The sequence below is a fragment of the Anarhichas minor genome, unplaced genomic scaffold (genome assembly GCF_050575085.1).
Source record: "Anarhichas minor isolate MPS153535 unplaced genomic scaffold, ASM5057508v1 ptg000011l, whole genome shotgun sequence".
Classification (NCBI taxonomy): Eukaryota; Metazoa; Chordata; class Actinopteri; order Perciformes; family Anarhichadidae; genus Anarhichas; species Anarhichas minor.
Genome location: NW_027466457.1, coordinates 13,912,269 through 13,927,601, shown reverse-complemented (window position 1 = coordinate 13,927,601; position 15,333 = coordinate 13,912,269). Strand labels below are relative to the sequence as shown.

At 41.2% G+C, this 15,333-nt stretch overlaps 2 protein-coding genes across 2 annotated transcripts in view; one reads left to right on the top strand and one right to left on the bottom strand.

Annotated features, from left to right (window-relative positions):
- Nucleotides 1-1,937: 1,937 nt before the first annotated feature.
- Nucleotides 1,938-6,393, bottom strand: psma4 (proteasome 20S subunit alpha 4). Its single transcript, XM_076089551.1, has 9 exons — nt 6,319-6,393; nt 5,834-5,864; nt 5,192-5,234; nt 4,862-5,024; nt 4,679-4,756; nt 4,478-4,566; nt 3,780-3,910; nt 2,662-2,785; nt 1,938-2,188 (listed from the first exon to the last, which is right to left on the bottom strand). Exons 2-9 carry the CDS (start codon nt 5,834-5,836, stop codon nt 2,034-2,036), a joined length of 786 nt encoding a protein of 261 aa, XP_075945666.1. The 5' UTR covers nt 5,837-5,864; nt 6,319-6,393; the 3' UTR covers nt 1,938-2,033.
- Nucleotides 6,394-13,764: 7,371 nt separating this feature from the next.
- LOC142947745 (unconventional myosin-IXAa-like) overlaps nt 13,765-15,333 on the top strand; it is a 125,174-nt gene continuing 123,605 nt past the window's right edge. The window contains exon 1 of the mRNA XM_076089539.1: nt 13,765-14,496. The gene's annotated coding sequence lies outside the window, so the exon portion shown is untranslated. The remainder of the gene's footprint in view (nt 14,497-15,333) is intronic.

Genomic DNA, 15,333 nt, shown 5'->3' with positions numbered 1-15,333 from the left:
GCAATAAGATGTCTTCTGTGTACAGACTGTGAAGCCCTTGAATTGAACTGTGAGTTTGTGCTGTGCTTCAGAAAATGCTATACAAGCAAAACACCATGGCAGACAAATTAAAGACTGGTGTGCGATCAGAAAACATTGAAGTAGAGCAGCGACGCTGAGGCCGATGTGAGGTAATGAAGGTGTGAAGTGTATTTGTGTGAAGCTCTGATCCAGCTCAGCTCACGGTACATAACAGCTAACCGCTGGCTTCCCGCCCAACACTGCAACATCTAGAGATCTATTTTCAGTGTCCAGGGCAGGATGAACTCAGCTGTGCGATATCTGTGTCTCCAATGCAGCAGCAACCTTTGTTGTCTCCGCCTGAAGGAGAACGTTCAGTCCGTGTTCTCTAACCCGAGGTGGTCCTGAGGCCTAAACGGCCCTGGAAGAAACACGTCGACGAAAAATAGAAAACTTTTCACAAAACACATTACAGAAATCACTTAAACGAGCAAAAAATGTTCTCGTGAACAACCCGAATTTGTGTTTACATTCCCTGTTTTAGGCCAAATAGAAATTTGTGTAACAAACGTGTATTTTTCCCAAATAAAACATTCGCAAAGCCGATTTTTTATATTTTAAATCCTTCATTATTTCTCTCTGCATTGATTGTGGCAGTTATCCATTTACAGCCTTGTCATTACCAACAAAAGCCGACATCACCTCAAAACCAGGCGGCAACCTCCGGGTCTGAAAGGTTAAACTTGCATTCTTTTAAATGGCCATCAGGGGGCGACTCCTCTGGTTGTATAGAAGTCTATGAGAAAATAACTCTACTTCTCTCTTGATTTATCACCTCAGTAAACATTGTAAACATGAGTTTATGGTCTCAATCTCTAGTTTCAAGTCTTCAGTACAGCATGATGTTCATTCATAAATTATGGTCCATTTAGAGTCAAACAGACCATAAAGCAGGGGATGCTTTAGGGCGGGGCTACGTGGTGATTGACAGGTCTCCACCACAGCGTTGTCGGTCTTTTATCTTACAACTTTAACCCTTTCACAATGTGTTCTCAGTTCATGAAAGGTAATTGTAACATTTCAGTTGCCTAAAAATGCCAAATTTTGGTTGTACTCCAACCTCTCGTGTCACTTCTGGTTGCAAAATGCCAAACTTGAGGCTTAAAAGAAGTCAGTCCACAAATGAATAGGAGATTCAATGGTGACTCAATGTCCACTTCTTACATGCAGTCTATGCTCGAAGCCACAAATGAGTCTCTGCATCAAGACCTTCCCTCAGTTAGTGTGCTAGTGTGAGCACTAGGAATGCTACAAACAATGTCCACCTATAAAATGTGTCTCTGGGCCCCTCTGTAAAATGAATTCATATTTCTGTCCAAAGACCATCCAGCTGTTTGGGGCCTTCCCTCACCGTCACAACGGTGCATTGGAAATCTGAAGTCTGCTGTGTCACTAATCCCCTGGACTAAACAACAAGAGGCAGATAGTCCCCTGCTGGCCTTAATCTTACCATGACTTTGCATAAAGTCACCTCAGATTGAGGCTGATAAGCCGTTACCGCATCACGTACACGTGTACGTCCTTCCATCTCGGTTTCCAGCATCCGGTTAGCGGAGTTTAAAACCAGCCGGTGGATATCTAATCCGCTCTAAAGGGAACATATTTGATCTAGTTATCATTATGGATTTAGGAGTTTGTTCACACTGATGTAGGCTAATGAAATGTACTTTATGACCCGTTTTAAACCTTTGAAGTCACACTTCATTTTCTTTAACTACCATATTTTGAAGAATCTTAACTTTTTCAACATAAAATATGACTTTATGACCTAGAACTTATACTACACCATTTAAACTTGTTAACGCCAACAACATTATGTAAAAGAGTTAATTTGAAACCGATAAGAACGATTAAAAAAAATAAATAAAAATCAAGTGTATAATTCATCATCTGGATTTATTTTAAGAAACAACACAAATGCAAACATAGCTGAAGATTCACATTGGATCTCACACACAAACTGGACTAACGGACTACTTGTCCTTCTCCTTCTGCTCCTTCTCCTTCTTCTCTTTCTCCACTTTGGCCTCCTCGGCTTCGTGCTTCTTGATCAGCGCCTCGACTTCCTTCTGCTTCAGCACTTTGATGCAGGTCTTTCCGTTCTCGCGGGTCAGAGTGGCGATCTCCACTGAAACAACACACACAGAGAGAGACAGACGGTAATGTATCAGTACGGACACCTGTGGTTCATCTATATTTCTACTTACTGTAGAGTTCTGAGAGGATTACTCTATATTCATGCTTTTAGTTTGTAGAAAGTCCTCCTAACAAATGTTATCTTGTAGGAAGGTTTGCAAATAAAGTCATGTTTTGTGCACCACCAGACTGACAATTGAAAGACAAAGTAGTGTTTCTGTCCACCTGATGAATGCAAGTGCAATATTTACTTTCCTGGTCTCTTATCGGGCTGTTGAGCTGCTAAACGCTCCACTATGTTCATTAACTGTCTGTCTGCTGCTAGCGGTGAAGTTGAGGGCCGTGCAGACAAACGATATGTTGAAAGACATTAAAAGCTCTGCAGAGCTGAGGGAATCTGCAGTCTATGAAGTTTCTTTAATCTCAAGTAAGTATGACGTTCATGATGTGTACGGTGATCCGCACCTTTCTCTGCAGACAGCTTGCTGACGTCCATGGTGTTATTGAGAACTTTAACGGCAAGAGCGAGGGCTGTGGAAAGCGTCATCTCTCCCTCCTTGAAGTCCTGCTTCAGCATGGAGACGGCTGCCTGAGGGCGAGCAAAGAAGAAAAAGAAAATCACTCCTAAACACACCGTCCGTCTCGTTAGTGCTGCAGAGTTTTTGTCTCCATCTGTGAAGATTCCATTCAAACCTCATTCTCTCTCTCAGACTACTGCCGGCTGTCAAATCTCCTTTTTAAATGAAATAACACCACACATTCAAAGTGGCCTACAACATGTTTGAGAACACAGGCCTACTTGTGCAGTAGCATGCTGATATTTACTGAAGTTTATTTACCATGCTGGGAATTTCAGTCCTTTTAATCTAGTTGATATTACCAGTTCGCTGGTAAATCTATAAACCAGCGAACACGTTCTTGCAGTTGCCAAATGTCTCAGTGACCACATTAATGTCTGGCCTCACAGCGTTGCCGATGTGAGCGTAATGAGACCGACCACTGACGTTATCCCTGCATGATCTAATCTGTGGTGGCTCATGAGGAGAATTCAGCGTTGGGGGAATATTTCTTCTACCTCTTTGTCTTTCCACCATTGCTCCTCTGTTTAGGAAACCTTTTGTTCACCTTAGAAGCTTTCTCTTGGACAGAAGTGTTCACCCAATGCTCTGAAGAGGCTCTGTTACCCACAATGCTTTGTGTGCAGCCCCGTGAAGAGCCGCTGAGATTAGCAAAGCCACCATCAAATCAAGACTTGCACAATTAGCTGCCCCAACAGTCGGCACTAAGTAGGCCACAGCATGTTCATTGTTGAGGGTCCTGCCCCGTTCATGGCTATTGTGTTTTAAAAACTCCGTGCAGCAGCGCCCTCCAGTGTCACTCGGTGGAATATGTTTTATAATTTCCTTGTTTTGGTCTGTACACCCAGTTTTCATCCAAATATTCACACACACACACACGCGCACGCGCACGCACACACACACACACACCCACGCACGCACGCACGCACGCGTTTCCTTTGTAACTCGACTCTATTTCAAGTAAAGCAATTCCTGGTCGAGAGCGTTGACGGCGGTGAGACTTACAGCGCTGTTGTTTCCGATGCACGTGGCCTTCCAGCCGCCGTAGTTTCCGCTGGGGTCGCTCTGGTAGAGCTGGAAGCCGTAGTGTTTGTCCCAGCCCATGTAGAGCAGCGACACGCCAAAGGGACGCTTTCCTGTGAGGACAGACGAGAACACACACGGTGGCTTCATAACGCTGACTCATGTTGAGGGTCTGGTTTTCCCAACTTAGATTTATTTGAACTAAATTCTTTTAAAACGTGATGTTCAGTAGTTTCATAACTTTGTGTTTTAACGACACAACTTGACTTATTTCTGGTTTTAGAATCCCTTGAGTTTGAATAGTTAGGATGCAAAGAGTAAATCAGTTGGAGAAGAAACATTTCCTTAAATAATCAAAACTAATCATGATTTATCATTTGAATCAGAATAACTGATAAAGTAACAACTATGCAACACTACCCGTTTGGAAAAAAGAAAGCCAAGCATTCAATATGCAAGATGCTGAAAAAAGATTCCCGTTTCCTCAACCTGGGTCCCATTCTAACAACTGTTACTACAGGTGATGCTAACTCGCCACGTCGATCTTAGGGATGCAGCGCGAAGCTGCGGCTGTCCAAATAAAGTAGCAAAAGAAGCTGTTTTCATCGGGATGTAAACTCTGCATGCAGATGAAACACTCGTCTCCTGCTGTGACAGAACTGTGAGGCGCTGCTTTGTACCTCCGAACTGCGTGTAGGCCTGTTTGATGTCGCACAACGCCGTGACCAGCTGCTCGCAGGGGATTGGCTCCTGGTACTGCAGCAGGTACCTGCAACAGCAACACAGATCATCACAATTACGTCCATATTTATATTCTGTCCCACCAGAAGCATTCGGCTGCAGTAGAAATGAAGACGGCCGTGTGCCAGACTGGAGCTCACCTCTGTGCGATGAGCCTCAGCTCATTGGTCAGTACGTTGGCATCGGATGTGATGCCCGCCACACTGCACGCCATGTCTCTGCAAGGACATTGGAAGATGTAGGACCATTGCAAAGACAAACATTTGCACACTGCCTACCTACTATTTAAAAACAACATCAAGGCTTAAGCAGGAGGAACTCACTCGTTCAGCTTGTAGATTTTCTCTGAGAAAAACACTTCATCCAGCAGCTTGTGAATGTTCCTCCTCTCAGCGGCCAGCAGCACTCCGTCATTGGCTAAAATTCCCAGGCAGCTGCCGGCGTGGCCGATGGCTTCCATGGCATACTCGACCTGATACAGACGCCCTGCAGAGGACACACAGCGCTGTCAGGACCAGGACGCAACAACAGAGCACCAAGAGGCCAGAAAGAAAAACAAGATGCTTTCTCCTGGTTTAAAACAAGTAAAAGTTATGTGTGACAAAGTCTAACTTGCAGCCTCATCAGTTGCTTTATCATTGAAGAGCCCTTACCCTCCGGTGAGAAGATGGTCGTTCTTGAATCATATCGACGGGACTAACGGGAAACAGAAAACACATGAAAGCTAATCGGAACTTAATTCACTTCCAAACACAGACCACACGTATTAAAGAGTATTTTTTTGGGACAAATAGGAAGCTTTCTCTCATAAATATCTTACACCTTAAATAGTAACATGAGGCCGTAACTGCAAACAATTCTGATGTGTTTGTGCAGTTACTCTTTAAATCCTCTGATGATCGTTTTCGTTCTTTTTCTTGTAGCTATGAAATATGCAAGTGGATGCTGAGCAGAATATCACTAAATCTGCTTGTTGACGAAATGGCTCCTTGGAAACAGAAGTGTGTAACTAGAAGAATCCGAATTGATATCTGATAAGGGGCTTGTAGAATGGATAACCCTGCAATTCAATTGATTTAGTTTGTTTCAGGGCACACTTGGAATCCTAAATGAACTATTTAGATTCTGAGATTTGGAGAATCCATAAAAAGGTGCATTGTTGTTGTTGTCCTCATGTCAAAGAGCTGACTGGCTGCAGAGATGTTTTTTTTATCTGAACATTAGAGAAAGGAAGAAGCCAAGCAGCACATCATTAATATAAATACACTTCATCATACAAAGTGCAGTTAACTCACCATTTTTGCAAATTGCTGTTGAACTCTTCTTCTGTGGAAAACAAACACAAAGTTGTTTTGAGTGTCTTTATGAGGCAGTGAAGACCAGTTAGCTTGGCCATCTACGGCTGGTTGTGAACGTGAAAGAGACCAAACTAACTCGTTAACGTCTGCAGTGTTAAACCAGTAACAGCCAGCTAACTGGTACCAACTACTGACTGAGGTTGGTAATAAGTTCTCTTTATTTCATGTTGTTAACGTTTACGCTAATAACTATGGCGTTAAAGAAAAGGCTCATTCTTCGCTCGACTGTTGACACGAACGGGGATGATTCAACAAAATGTTAGCAACAGCTTCATGCTTTAGCATTTAACGTTAGCTAGCGATGCAGTCCATGCTAACAACGGAGACTTTTTATAAATGTTTTTCACACTGATCGAGAAAGAACACGATGTTATTTACGACAGTGTTATGATATTAATTTGTAAAAAATAAAAAATGCTTACCGCTTAAAGGGCTTTCTGTGAGGCGCGTTTTGATGACATCACAGAAAGGCGTCGTGTCGACGACATGAAGGCGCGACACTTTAATTAATTAATTAATTTATTGAACAAATGGCTCATGTCACACATTAAAAAAATTAAAAAATAGTAGTGCAACTGCAGAAGGTGAGATAATCAGACCAATTAATATATATATATATATATATATATATAATGAAAATATTTCAGGCACAATCTTAAACACGTCTTTACAGTTTTTATCGCCTTTTTATTGGTAGCCTACAATACTTTATAGTTTATATACAGTGAAAAACCTTTGTTAAAAAAGTATTATTATCTAGATAAACAAGCATCAGCATGTGAACATGTCTCTATTAGCAGTGGAGGAAAATTAAAGAGGTGCTATATTTTAAAGATATTACCGGTACGTTGTACAGTTTTTCTATTATTTTGTGACCAAACTACTTTGAAACTTGTCGACATCATACGATGAAAATATGTAGCAATGAATTATTCTCACAAAAACAAATCCATACCTTTAAGTTCCCTGTCGATCACAAAACATTTGTTTGAAGTGAAAAAAAAACCTGGTCATAACCTTAAACCTTCTGTAAGGTTAGAGAAATACATTTAAAATCCTACGTAACATTAACCTCACTAATGTTTTCATTCCACACTTTTTTGTAGACATTTCCAGTTACATACTCATATCTTCTACTATTTCAATTTTACAGCAAAATACCGGTGAGATTTTATATCGTTTTCCGTTTGTGAAAGATGTAATTCTATATTTTCACTGTGCATACTTAAAAATAAATTTTTACTACAAATGTTGTAATAGGACAGGATTTTTTGACATGTTTACTATTTTACTTTGCTAAACTCAATGGGATGACAGCACAACTCATAACTCGAGTCATTGTGGTTCCAATAAATGTAAGTTCTGATTCTTAGCTCTTATTGCACTTTGTTGCGTGACTTCCTTCAGTGGTGTTTTCATATTACGAAATATAGGAGAAAAAAAAGATTTCTCCTTTCTGCGGCCGCTCAGATTGAAGTTGCTTTCACAAATGAAACTAAAGTGTATAAATCATCCAAGAATTTCTAAATGTAGGAGTCACAATAAACTAGTGTGTCTTAACACAATAGTCAGATATCATATTGAAACTTGCTGTAGTCATTCCTCCTGTTCACACAGGTCAGATTCCTTTCTAATGCAAGTCATTGTACATGATGGGGACACAATCTACAGTCCTCGCTTTCTACAAAAATACATTCCAATGTTTAGTTGAAGTTAATAGGGTGAATATTAACAGTCTGAATTAGACAAAGTTCCAGTCTTTTTAGTACTTAGTATAATTCCCTCTCATGCAACTTCCCCTTCACTGCGGCTCAGTAACACAACACAAAGAAGGAAGTTGTACTAAAACCACTGTCATTTTTAGAGACACCCAGTTTGAATCTGGGGCCTTGTAGCCGCCTTTAAGTTAAGTGTTAAGTGTATTATTTTCATTACTGTCTGTGAATCCTGGCTTTTGAATCTATGTATAATGTTAATATGTTAAAATGAATACAAATTGAAATGACACCCAATCTGTTTGAATAACTCCGACTACTGAAGCTTCATTATAACTTGAGATAAACTTTGGAATGTATTTCTGCAAGTAACAAGGACTGGATTCTGTCCCCATCGCTTTCTTTGGAAATGTGTTCGGAAGACTTTTAAAGGCCAATATGAACAGGAGGACTGATTACAGCGAGCAAACGCTGTTTAAATGTTAATATGGACATGTGAGTATTGTTTTAAGACAGGTTCACAATTGTTCAAGTCTGTTTTATCATCAAATTGCATTAATTACACATCTGATCAACTAATTTCACAAAATAACAATATAAATTTGATTTTTAGTGTCTTTAATGCAATGTCACCTTACCATACATATGAGAAACAAGAAAAAGCTGTGTTAATGAAAAGGCTTGGCTAAGGCCTGGGATTCCATGACCCAGGTGAGATGTAGCATGGCATGGATGAAGGCCTCTGCATGCCATGGAGTCAGGAAGTGATGAGTCTGGAGAAAGCTGGTGAAAGACTTGGTGATGGATTTTAACTGCAGTTCAATTGAAAGAGGGGAATCAAAAAGAATGCATATAAAACTATTGGTAGTTGAATTTTGAACCAGTGACTTATGTTTTTGATTGATATCCACAAAAACTTAGTCCTTTTGGCTGTGGGAGAGCAGGCTGTGCATTTGTGTAATTAATGATTTTCACCACTAGGAGGCCCCCTCGGCTTGAATGTGCGGTAAAGATGAGGCCCATCTCCTTTTAAAGTATACCTACAGGGATTTAAAAGTCCTCAAAGCGTTTGTCTGTAGGAGGCCCTCTGACCTCTGACCTCTCTGGTCAGGTGGTGGTGTGTGTGCACGTGTGGTCCCTTTTCAATCAGACAGTGCGCTCAGTCTCTATTCTTGGACGCTTACTCAGCTAATTTCCATTCCACATGAATCATGATTCTAATTGATGACACATAAACAGTCATCTCTTCTGTCAGCCAAGAAGTCTGATGAGTTTTGTTTTTTCAAATCCTCAGGTATGAATACACATTTCCTCAAAATAGATATTTCACACATGGCAAACTCCACCTGGTCTTGTGAGGATCCAGTACAAATACAACATAGATCTACTGTATATCATTTATATTTTAGAGGAGGCGCATGATAAGAAGTAGCCAATGATTGATACATTAGTCTACTAATGAATAGCCTTGCAGAACAAACCTCTTTGTTTCTTGTTTGACCTTTCCCCATCAGTTATACATCGGAGTGTTGCCACGGCCTGGCAGCTTACCTTGAGATTATCAAAAATAATCACATCCTCACATTGTTCTCTCCGAGGATTGGCGCAGTAAAGTTGCAGCTGCAGCACCTCAATAAACAACCCATAACACTGCAGTGTTTATTCAGCGATGAGGAGTGTGCTGCGTTTTTTCGATTTGTTCTGTTGACCTCGTTGTGGAGCTGGCTCACAGATCCTCCTGGATCTGCCTGAAGATGCAGAGTTTATAACTCCTTCACCATATTTATCTTTCAAAGGACCCTGACATGGCTCTCACATTGTTCTCACGACAGACTGTCATTTCTATATTTGAGCTGAACTCAAAACATCTTTTCTATGATTTAATCTCCCACATTGTTTTGACATACAGGCTGAGTGATGGATGTGGACTATCCAGTCTCTCCTGGCCTTCTAATTCTTTGGCATCACGAAAGTGGCTGATGTTGTTTTAATCGTTATTTAGCTGCCAGAGGTGGAGGCCAGCTTTAAAGGGATTTTTATGGGCCCCTATAAAACTTTTCAAGGTGGCAACAGGTGCTCAGCAGCCAGGTGAACTATAGAAGGCTGTGGTGGCCAGCCACCAATCACTATGAGGAGGCATAGAGACACAGATAAACCAAACACACACTCAGTCATACTGTCAAGTTCTCGCTGTAACATTTCACTTTCTCGTGTGTAAAGCTGCCAACAATACGTGAACCGACAAATCAGCTTTGATTCCTTCCATCTGCTCTCAGTAGAAGGTCAATAGGCTCCACAAAACAACAAGTATTTGTATTTCCTTACATTGTTATTGCACGATACAGTGTTTATCAAATGGGGGAAAAGTTAAATAGATCTTTTTCATTTTAAACGCAGGTGCCACTAATAACATTATAGATTGCTGCATTGCATTCGTTGCTGGAGCAGAGTTATCAATAACTTTTAGAGACCAAATGTAGTAAAAAGCAACTTAAAAATGCAAATCAACTTCCAAATGTGAACACTAGAATAGTTTGTGTTTAAATGGTCCTAACATTGTAAAATGGGCCCCGACTCCAACGCTGTATCCAAATCTCTTCATACATGCTAACTGCCCTTCTGGATAGCTGAAGTTAACTCTCACCATAAAACTACACCAGCCAGTGCACCTCATGTTAATCATTAATAAATTACATACTATTGAAGCATTATTGAAGCATCAGTATATGAACTCATGTGACAGAAGCTGAAGCATTTTAGCCACTTTAAAAGTTAGCTAGCTAACGGTACTTCATTTGCGGACGCCATTTCTTCATAAAATTGGCTTCCTATTCAAGTCAATTTCTTGTGGTCCTCGATCTCTATGTGTGTTATTTCCCACATCACTGTGACGAGTGGATCTACTGTTTTTCAAAGTGGTTAATCTTTGTGTTTTAATGAGTCACAATGTCTGCCCAGCTTCATCATGAGACATAATTGGGAAACCGTGACACAAAACGAAACTACCAGTGAATTTTGAAATAGTGTCACGAGACAGGTATCAGGACAACAGTGTGTCATTTCAGGTTGAGCGTGAGAATCTGGGAATTCCTCAATTTCAAAGAATATTATTGTCATTTTCCTGACTTGTTTATGTCGTGTTCATTGGGCACAAAGGCAGCATGAAAGCAGTTTTGGGGTCTAATCACAGGTGGCGAAGTCCTCCTACCATCCCACACTCAACATCAAAAGAAAAGTCTCTTAAAGATTTGTATTATTTGGATTAAGTTAACTAATTAGTTATATTGTCTACAGAACAGCTGCCTACACACTCAACTAAACTCTTAACTCAAATATCTCAGAATTGATCTATTTCCAGTCTAATTAGTACCGGGTTACATTGTTATTTCTTGGAAATGACTAGGAAATTACACACCTTTAAATAAAGAGTCACCGCTGTATTGCCCAACCTAATTATAACGTTGTTTGCGAAATACTGAATCCTTTATTCATTTGTGTTGTTGGCCTTAAAGGAATCATACTTTAGATAAACTGACTCACTGAAAATATACACACCATGTGAAATGTTTATGTGTAGAATATAAAGGTTTCTAAAATCCCAAATTTACAGAAAAAGTACTGATACAAAATGGCATTAAAGAAAATAGATTCCACCGTTATGCCAGCAGCCAGTTAGCTTAGCTTAGCATAATCACAACCACTGGAAACATGTTTAAAAGCAACACATTGTGGTTTTTACACTTTTAATGAGATATAATGTATTAATTATAGTTATCTTTAGAGGTATTGGTCACCCTGAATTGAAGCAAGGCTAGCAGCTGTTTCCCGATGTTTCCAGTCTTTGTGCTTACTTAAGCCAACCAGCTGCTAGCTGTAGCTTCATATTTACTGCACAAGATACCAATCTTCTTATCTAACTCTCGTATTTCCCAAATGTCAAACCTTTCCTTGATTTTGACAGTATCTTTAATCTACATGAGATTCATTTACACACAAATCCAGCAACTTTTGCACATGGATTATTTTACAGTAAAATAAATGTCCAAATGTCACATTTGCTAAAATACCAAGAGGCCCCTTTGTTGTCTTTTTTTTCTTCATCCCGTCTCAGTTTTCTGGTTGACAGAAGAGTCCGGTCGGCCTCCTGGCTGTGCTCCCCAACATTTCCACCTTTCTAGTCTATTGTCTCCACCAGCCCACCCTCTGCCCTCAGCTACTGTCTCTGTTATTTTATGAGAAGCTCCTGTCATTTTGGACTCTGACGTTGGCCTGAATATGCACGCCGAGGGCCCCCCGACGTGGAGTTGGATTCCAACTTTGAGGGCCAAAGGGAGGATTTCCTTTTCAAAATGTCTGGCTAGTAAATATGTCACCAGGCTCGAAACCGATCCCGTGAAAAAATAGGTGGGATGTTTTCAAACCCGCGACAGGAGTGTGTGCGATCTGTTTCTTCCCTCACACACACTTGAGGGTAAAGAGTGTCAATCCCCTGCCAGCAGAGGTATTGTCTGTAAAGAGTAAGCAGCCCCGGAGCAGTTTACCCGAGATCTGCTGCTAAATCTTCTCTAATTAGATTCACCAAAGATTCTCTATCTGTGTTATTTCTATGTACCTCAAAAATAGTTTCACTCAACACCCTCACGGTGATAACAAAAACTGAATCAATACTGACCTTTCAACTGACAGATCCATTTTGACAAGGGTGAAAGAACCTGTTACTCATTCTTAAGTCACAGAAACACTTTATTGTCTCTAGAACAACCTCAGACCCTCACTTCTCATGTACATGTACAATGCTAAACATCAGCATGCTAACATGTTCACTATGAAGATGTAACTTCATGATGTTTTGCAGGTGTAATGTATACCCATGGATTTATAAAGAGAACTGGATATGGCGTCAGAGGCGGGACCCAGTTCATTCTTACTAAAGTGGAAGGAAAATAACTCTGGATTTGGCTATTAGTGAATTTTAAAACTTGTAGGACCCATTGCCAATCCATGAAGCAGTTGTTAAGCTATTTCAATGGATAACTAAAAAAACTTTGACCTGCTGGTGGCGCTAAAAAATTAAAGTTAGAGGGTCATAAAAGTCATTAGAATCCATCCATAGGGACCATGAATACTGCCGCAAAATTCCATCAATACCAAAAACGTCAACTTCATGGAGGCACTAAAAGGAAAAGTCAGGGGATCACCAAAAATAAAAGTCCCCATCCTCTGGGGAGCATGAATAATTTGTACAAAATGTCACGTTGATCCACCCAATAGTTGTTGGGATACTTCCGTTTGATCAAAGTGGTGTCCAACCGACCCACTGACCGACATTCCCACCCCATAGAGCCACGCTGCTTTTGTGGCTAAAACAACAAACCCACTGCAGGATTAAAATTGAGGATCAAGATGATGTTTGCACATAGCTACGTCTCTTGGTGACAGGTTTCCACCATTGGCAGCGTTAGAGCCTTTTATTAGCATTAACGCATTCACATTCTAGTTTTTATATGTGACATGCCAAACACATTACTCTTCCCACATAATTACACAATGCAACATCTTCAAGTAACATATATACAAAATCATACATCATAATTTAGTATAGATGTAATGAATTGTGCACCAAATAGCAGAAGAAAGACAAGAAATGCCAAGTGTATGTTTAGGCTGATGAAGGCTTTGTCCAAATATCTGGCTCCAACATGTGAACAACCAAGTGTTTGTGCATAATTTATCTTAAGAGAAAATCAGTTGTTATCTCACAAAATGAAATATTGCATGGTTCACACAGAGAGTACTGTTTAAAACACGATAAAGCAAAGTGAATGAATGAATAAATAGATAAATACAGTGAACTTTAGGGCAAATATTGAAACATGTTTACGTTTTTGGAGCTTTTGGAGCCCCAATTTTGATTAGAATCCTATTAATATCCTCATAAAAAACAAGTAATGTGCATGTAGTATTTCTATTTATATAATTAATTCTAGAAGGAAAATGTATAGACAAGTAGCAGAATAACACATTCTAGAGATGTTTTCACAAGTATACCTCACAGATACACAATGTAAAAAGGGTTTTACAGTCTGGTTCATCCCACATGCATCTGTGTGTGTGTGTGTGTGTGTGTGTGTGTGTGTGTGTGTGTGTGTGTGTGTGTGTGTGTGTGTGTGTGTGTGTGTGTGTGTGTGTGTGCGTGCATTGGGGAGGGGGTGTCCTCAGTTTTGGCCACACCCCCACATGTCATGTCAGTCATGTGCTGAGTGACACTGCCTGTTATCAAATCCTACATGATCACTCTGTTTAAGAAAACTGACATAAATGAAAAAAAAATGAAAAATGCTAATTTAATTGACATTTCACTTGAAAACAATTACAGTTATTTCACACAGAGGAGGGTCCTTATGGAGCCAAATCCTACCCGCCCATTACAACTGCGATATAGCTCCCACCCCTACGGCCCTGACGTGGACGCGCAGCACGACAGGCAGGCGATTGTGGACGAAAAGAAAAAGAGAGAGAGATATAGAGAGAGGGAGAGATATAGAGAGAGGGAGAGATATAGAGAGAGAGCGAGAGTACGACGTGACGACTGGAGCACCCAAAACAGAAGCTCTCAGGAGTACGACACACACACGCGCACATACACACACACATAAATAAGCAAAACAGAAAACACTGGATCATATCTACAGCAGATTTGGAGATTTGTGCGGCGGGATACGTGGTGCGGACTGTTACGCACGACAGCGTTTCCCTGCGGTAAAAAAAAAAAACACCCAAGCTTTTCGGACAGGAGGCGCGCGGCTTGCTGCTCTTCCTCGTCAGAACAGAGGGTTCGCAGCGGGGAGATTTACGGAGCAGAGGACTGACGGCACAGTGGAGGAGGTAAGCCCCTCTTTTTATTTCTCCTCTCCCCCCTTAAAGTCCTCCTAGTGTTTGCATTTTGCTGTCAGTTAAAACGGAACCAGCGGAGCTCGTGGTGCGGAATGTCAAACCTCCGTTTTTACGGGTCGCTCGCTGTCTGTCAATTTGCCATCAGCTGCACGCAGCCTCCTGCTCCCCCATTCAAACGGGCATCAGACCACGTAGCGGGTGTGATTGGGAAAGAAATGGATCGGCATGGTCCGAATACCCTCCAGCAGCCCATGCACGCACCCAGGGCTCCAGCCTCCCCCCCACTCCGTCTCTCCCCCCTTCCTCCTCACCTCACCCCACCATCGCCGCCGCCTCGGATAAATGTCACACTGTTCTTTTCTTCTTACATAATGCGTTAATGTGCCGTTACAGATATGGCCCCGGTGTGTGCTGGACGCCACATCTGGGCTGCGGTTTGGGTCTCCGCGTGAGTGTGACACGGTGCAGCAGTAGAAATAAACGTGACGCACTGGTATAAATGGATGATGATGATGATGCTGTTAAGAGCTCGATTCATCCAGAGCTGGTTGGGTTTATTGTCGCAGAGGAAGGTTGGGGCTCTGAATGGTGCTGTAAAAAAAGGCTGCAGAGCTGTGTGTGTGTGTGTGTGTGTGTGTGTGTGTGTGTGTGTGTCACATTACTACGCGGTGTTGAGAGCTGTGACGGACGGTTGTGACATTCTTCGTCATGTGTGAGGCGTTTCGGCTGCTTACATCACACCGCTGCTGCCTGATGGGGCATGTCCGAGGCTTTTCAAAAATGTATTTATATATATATATATTTTACAACTGGACACCAGGATGTTCA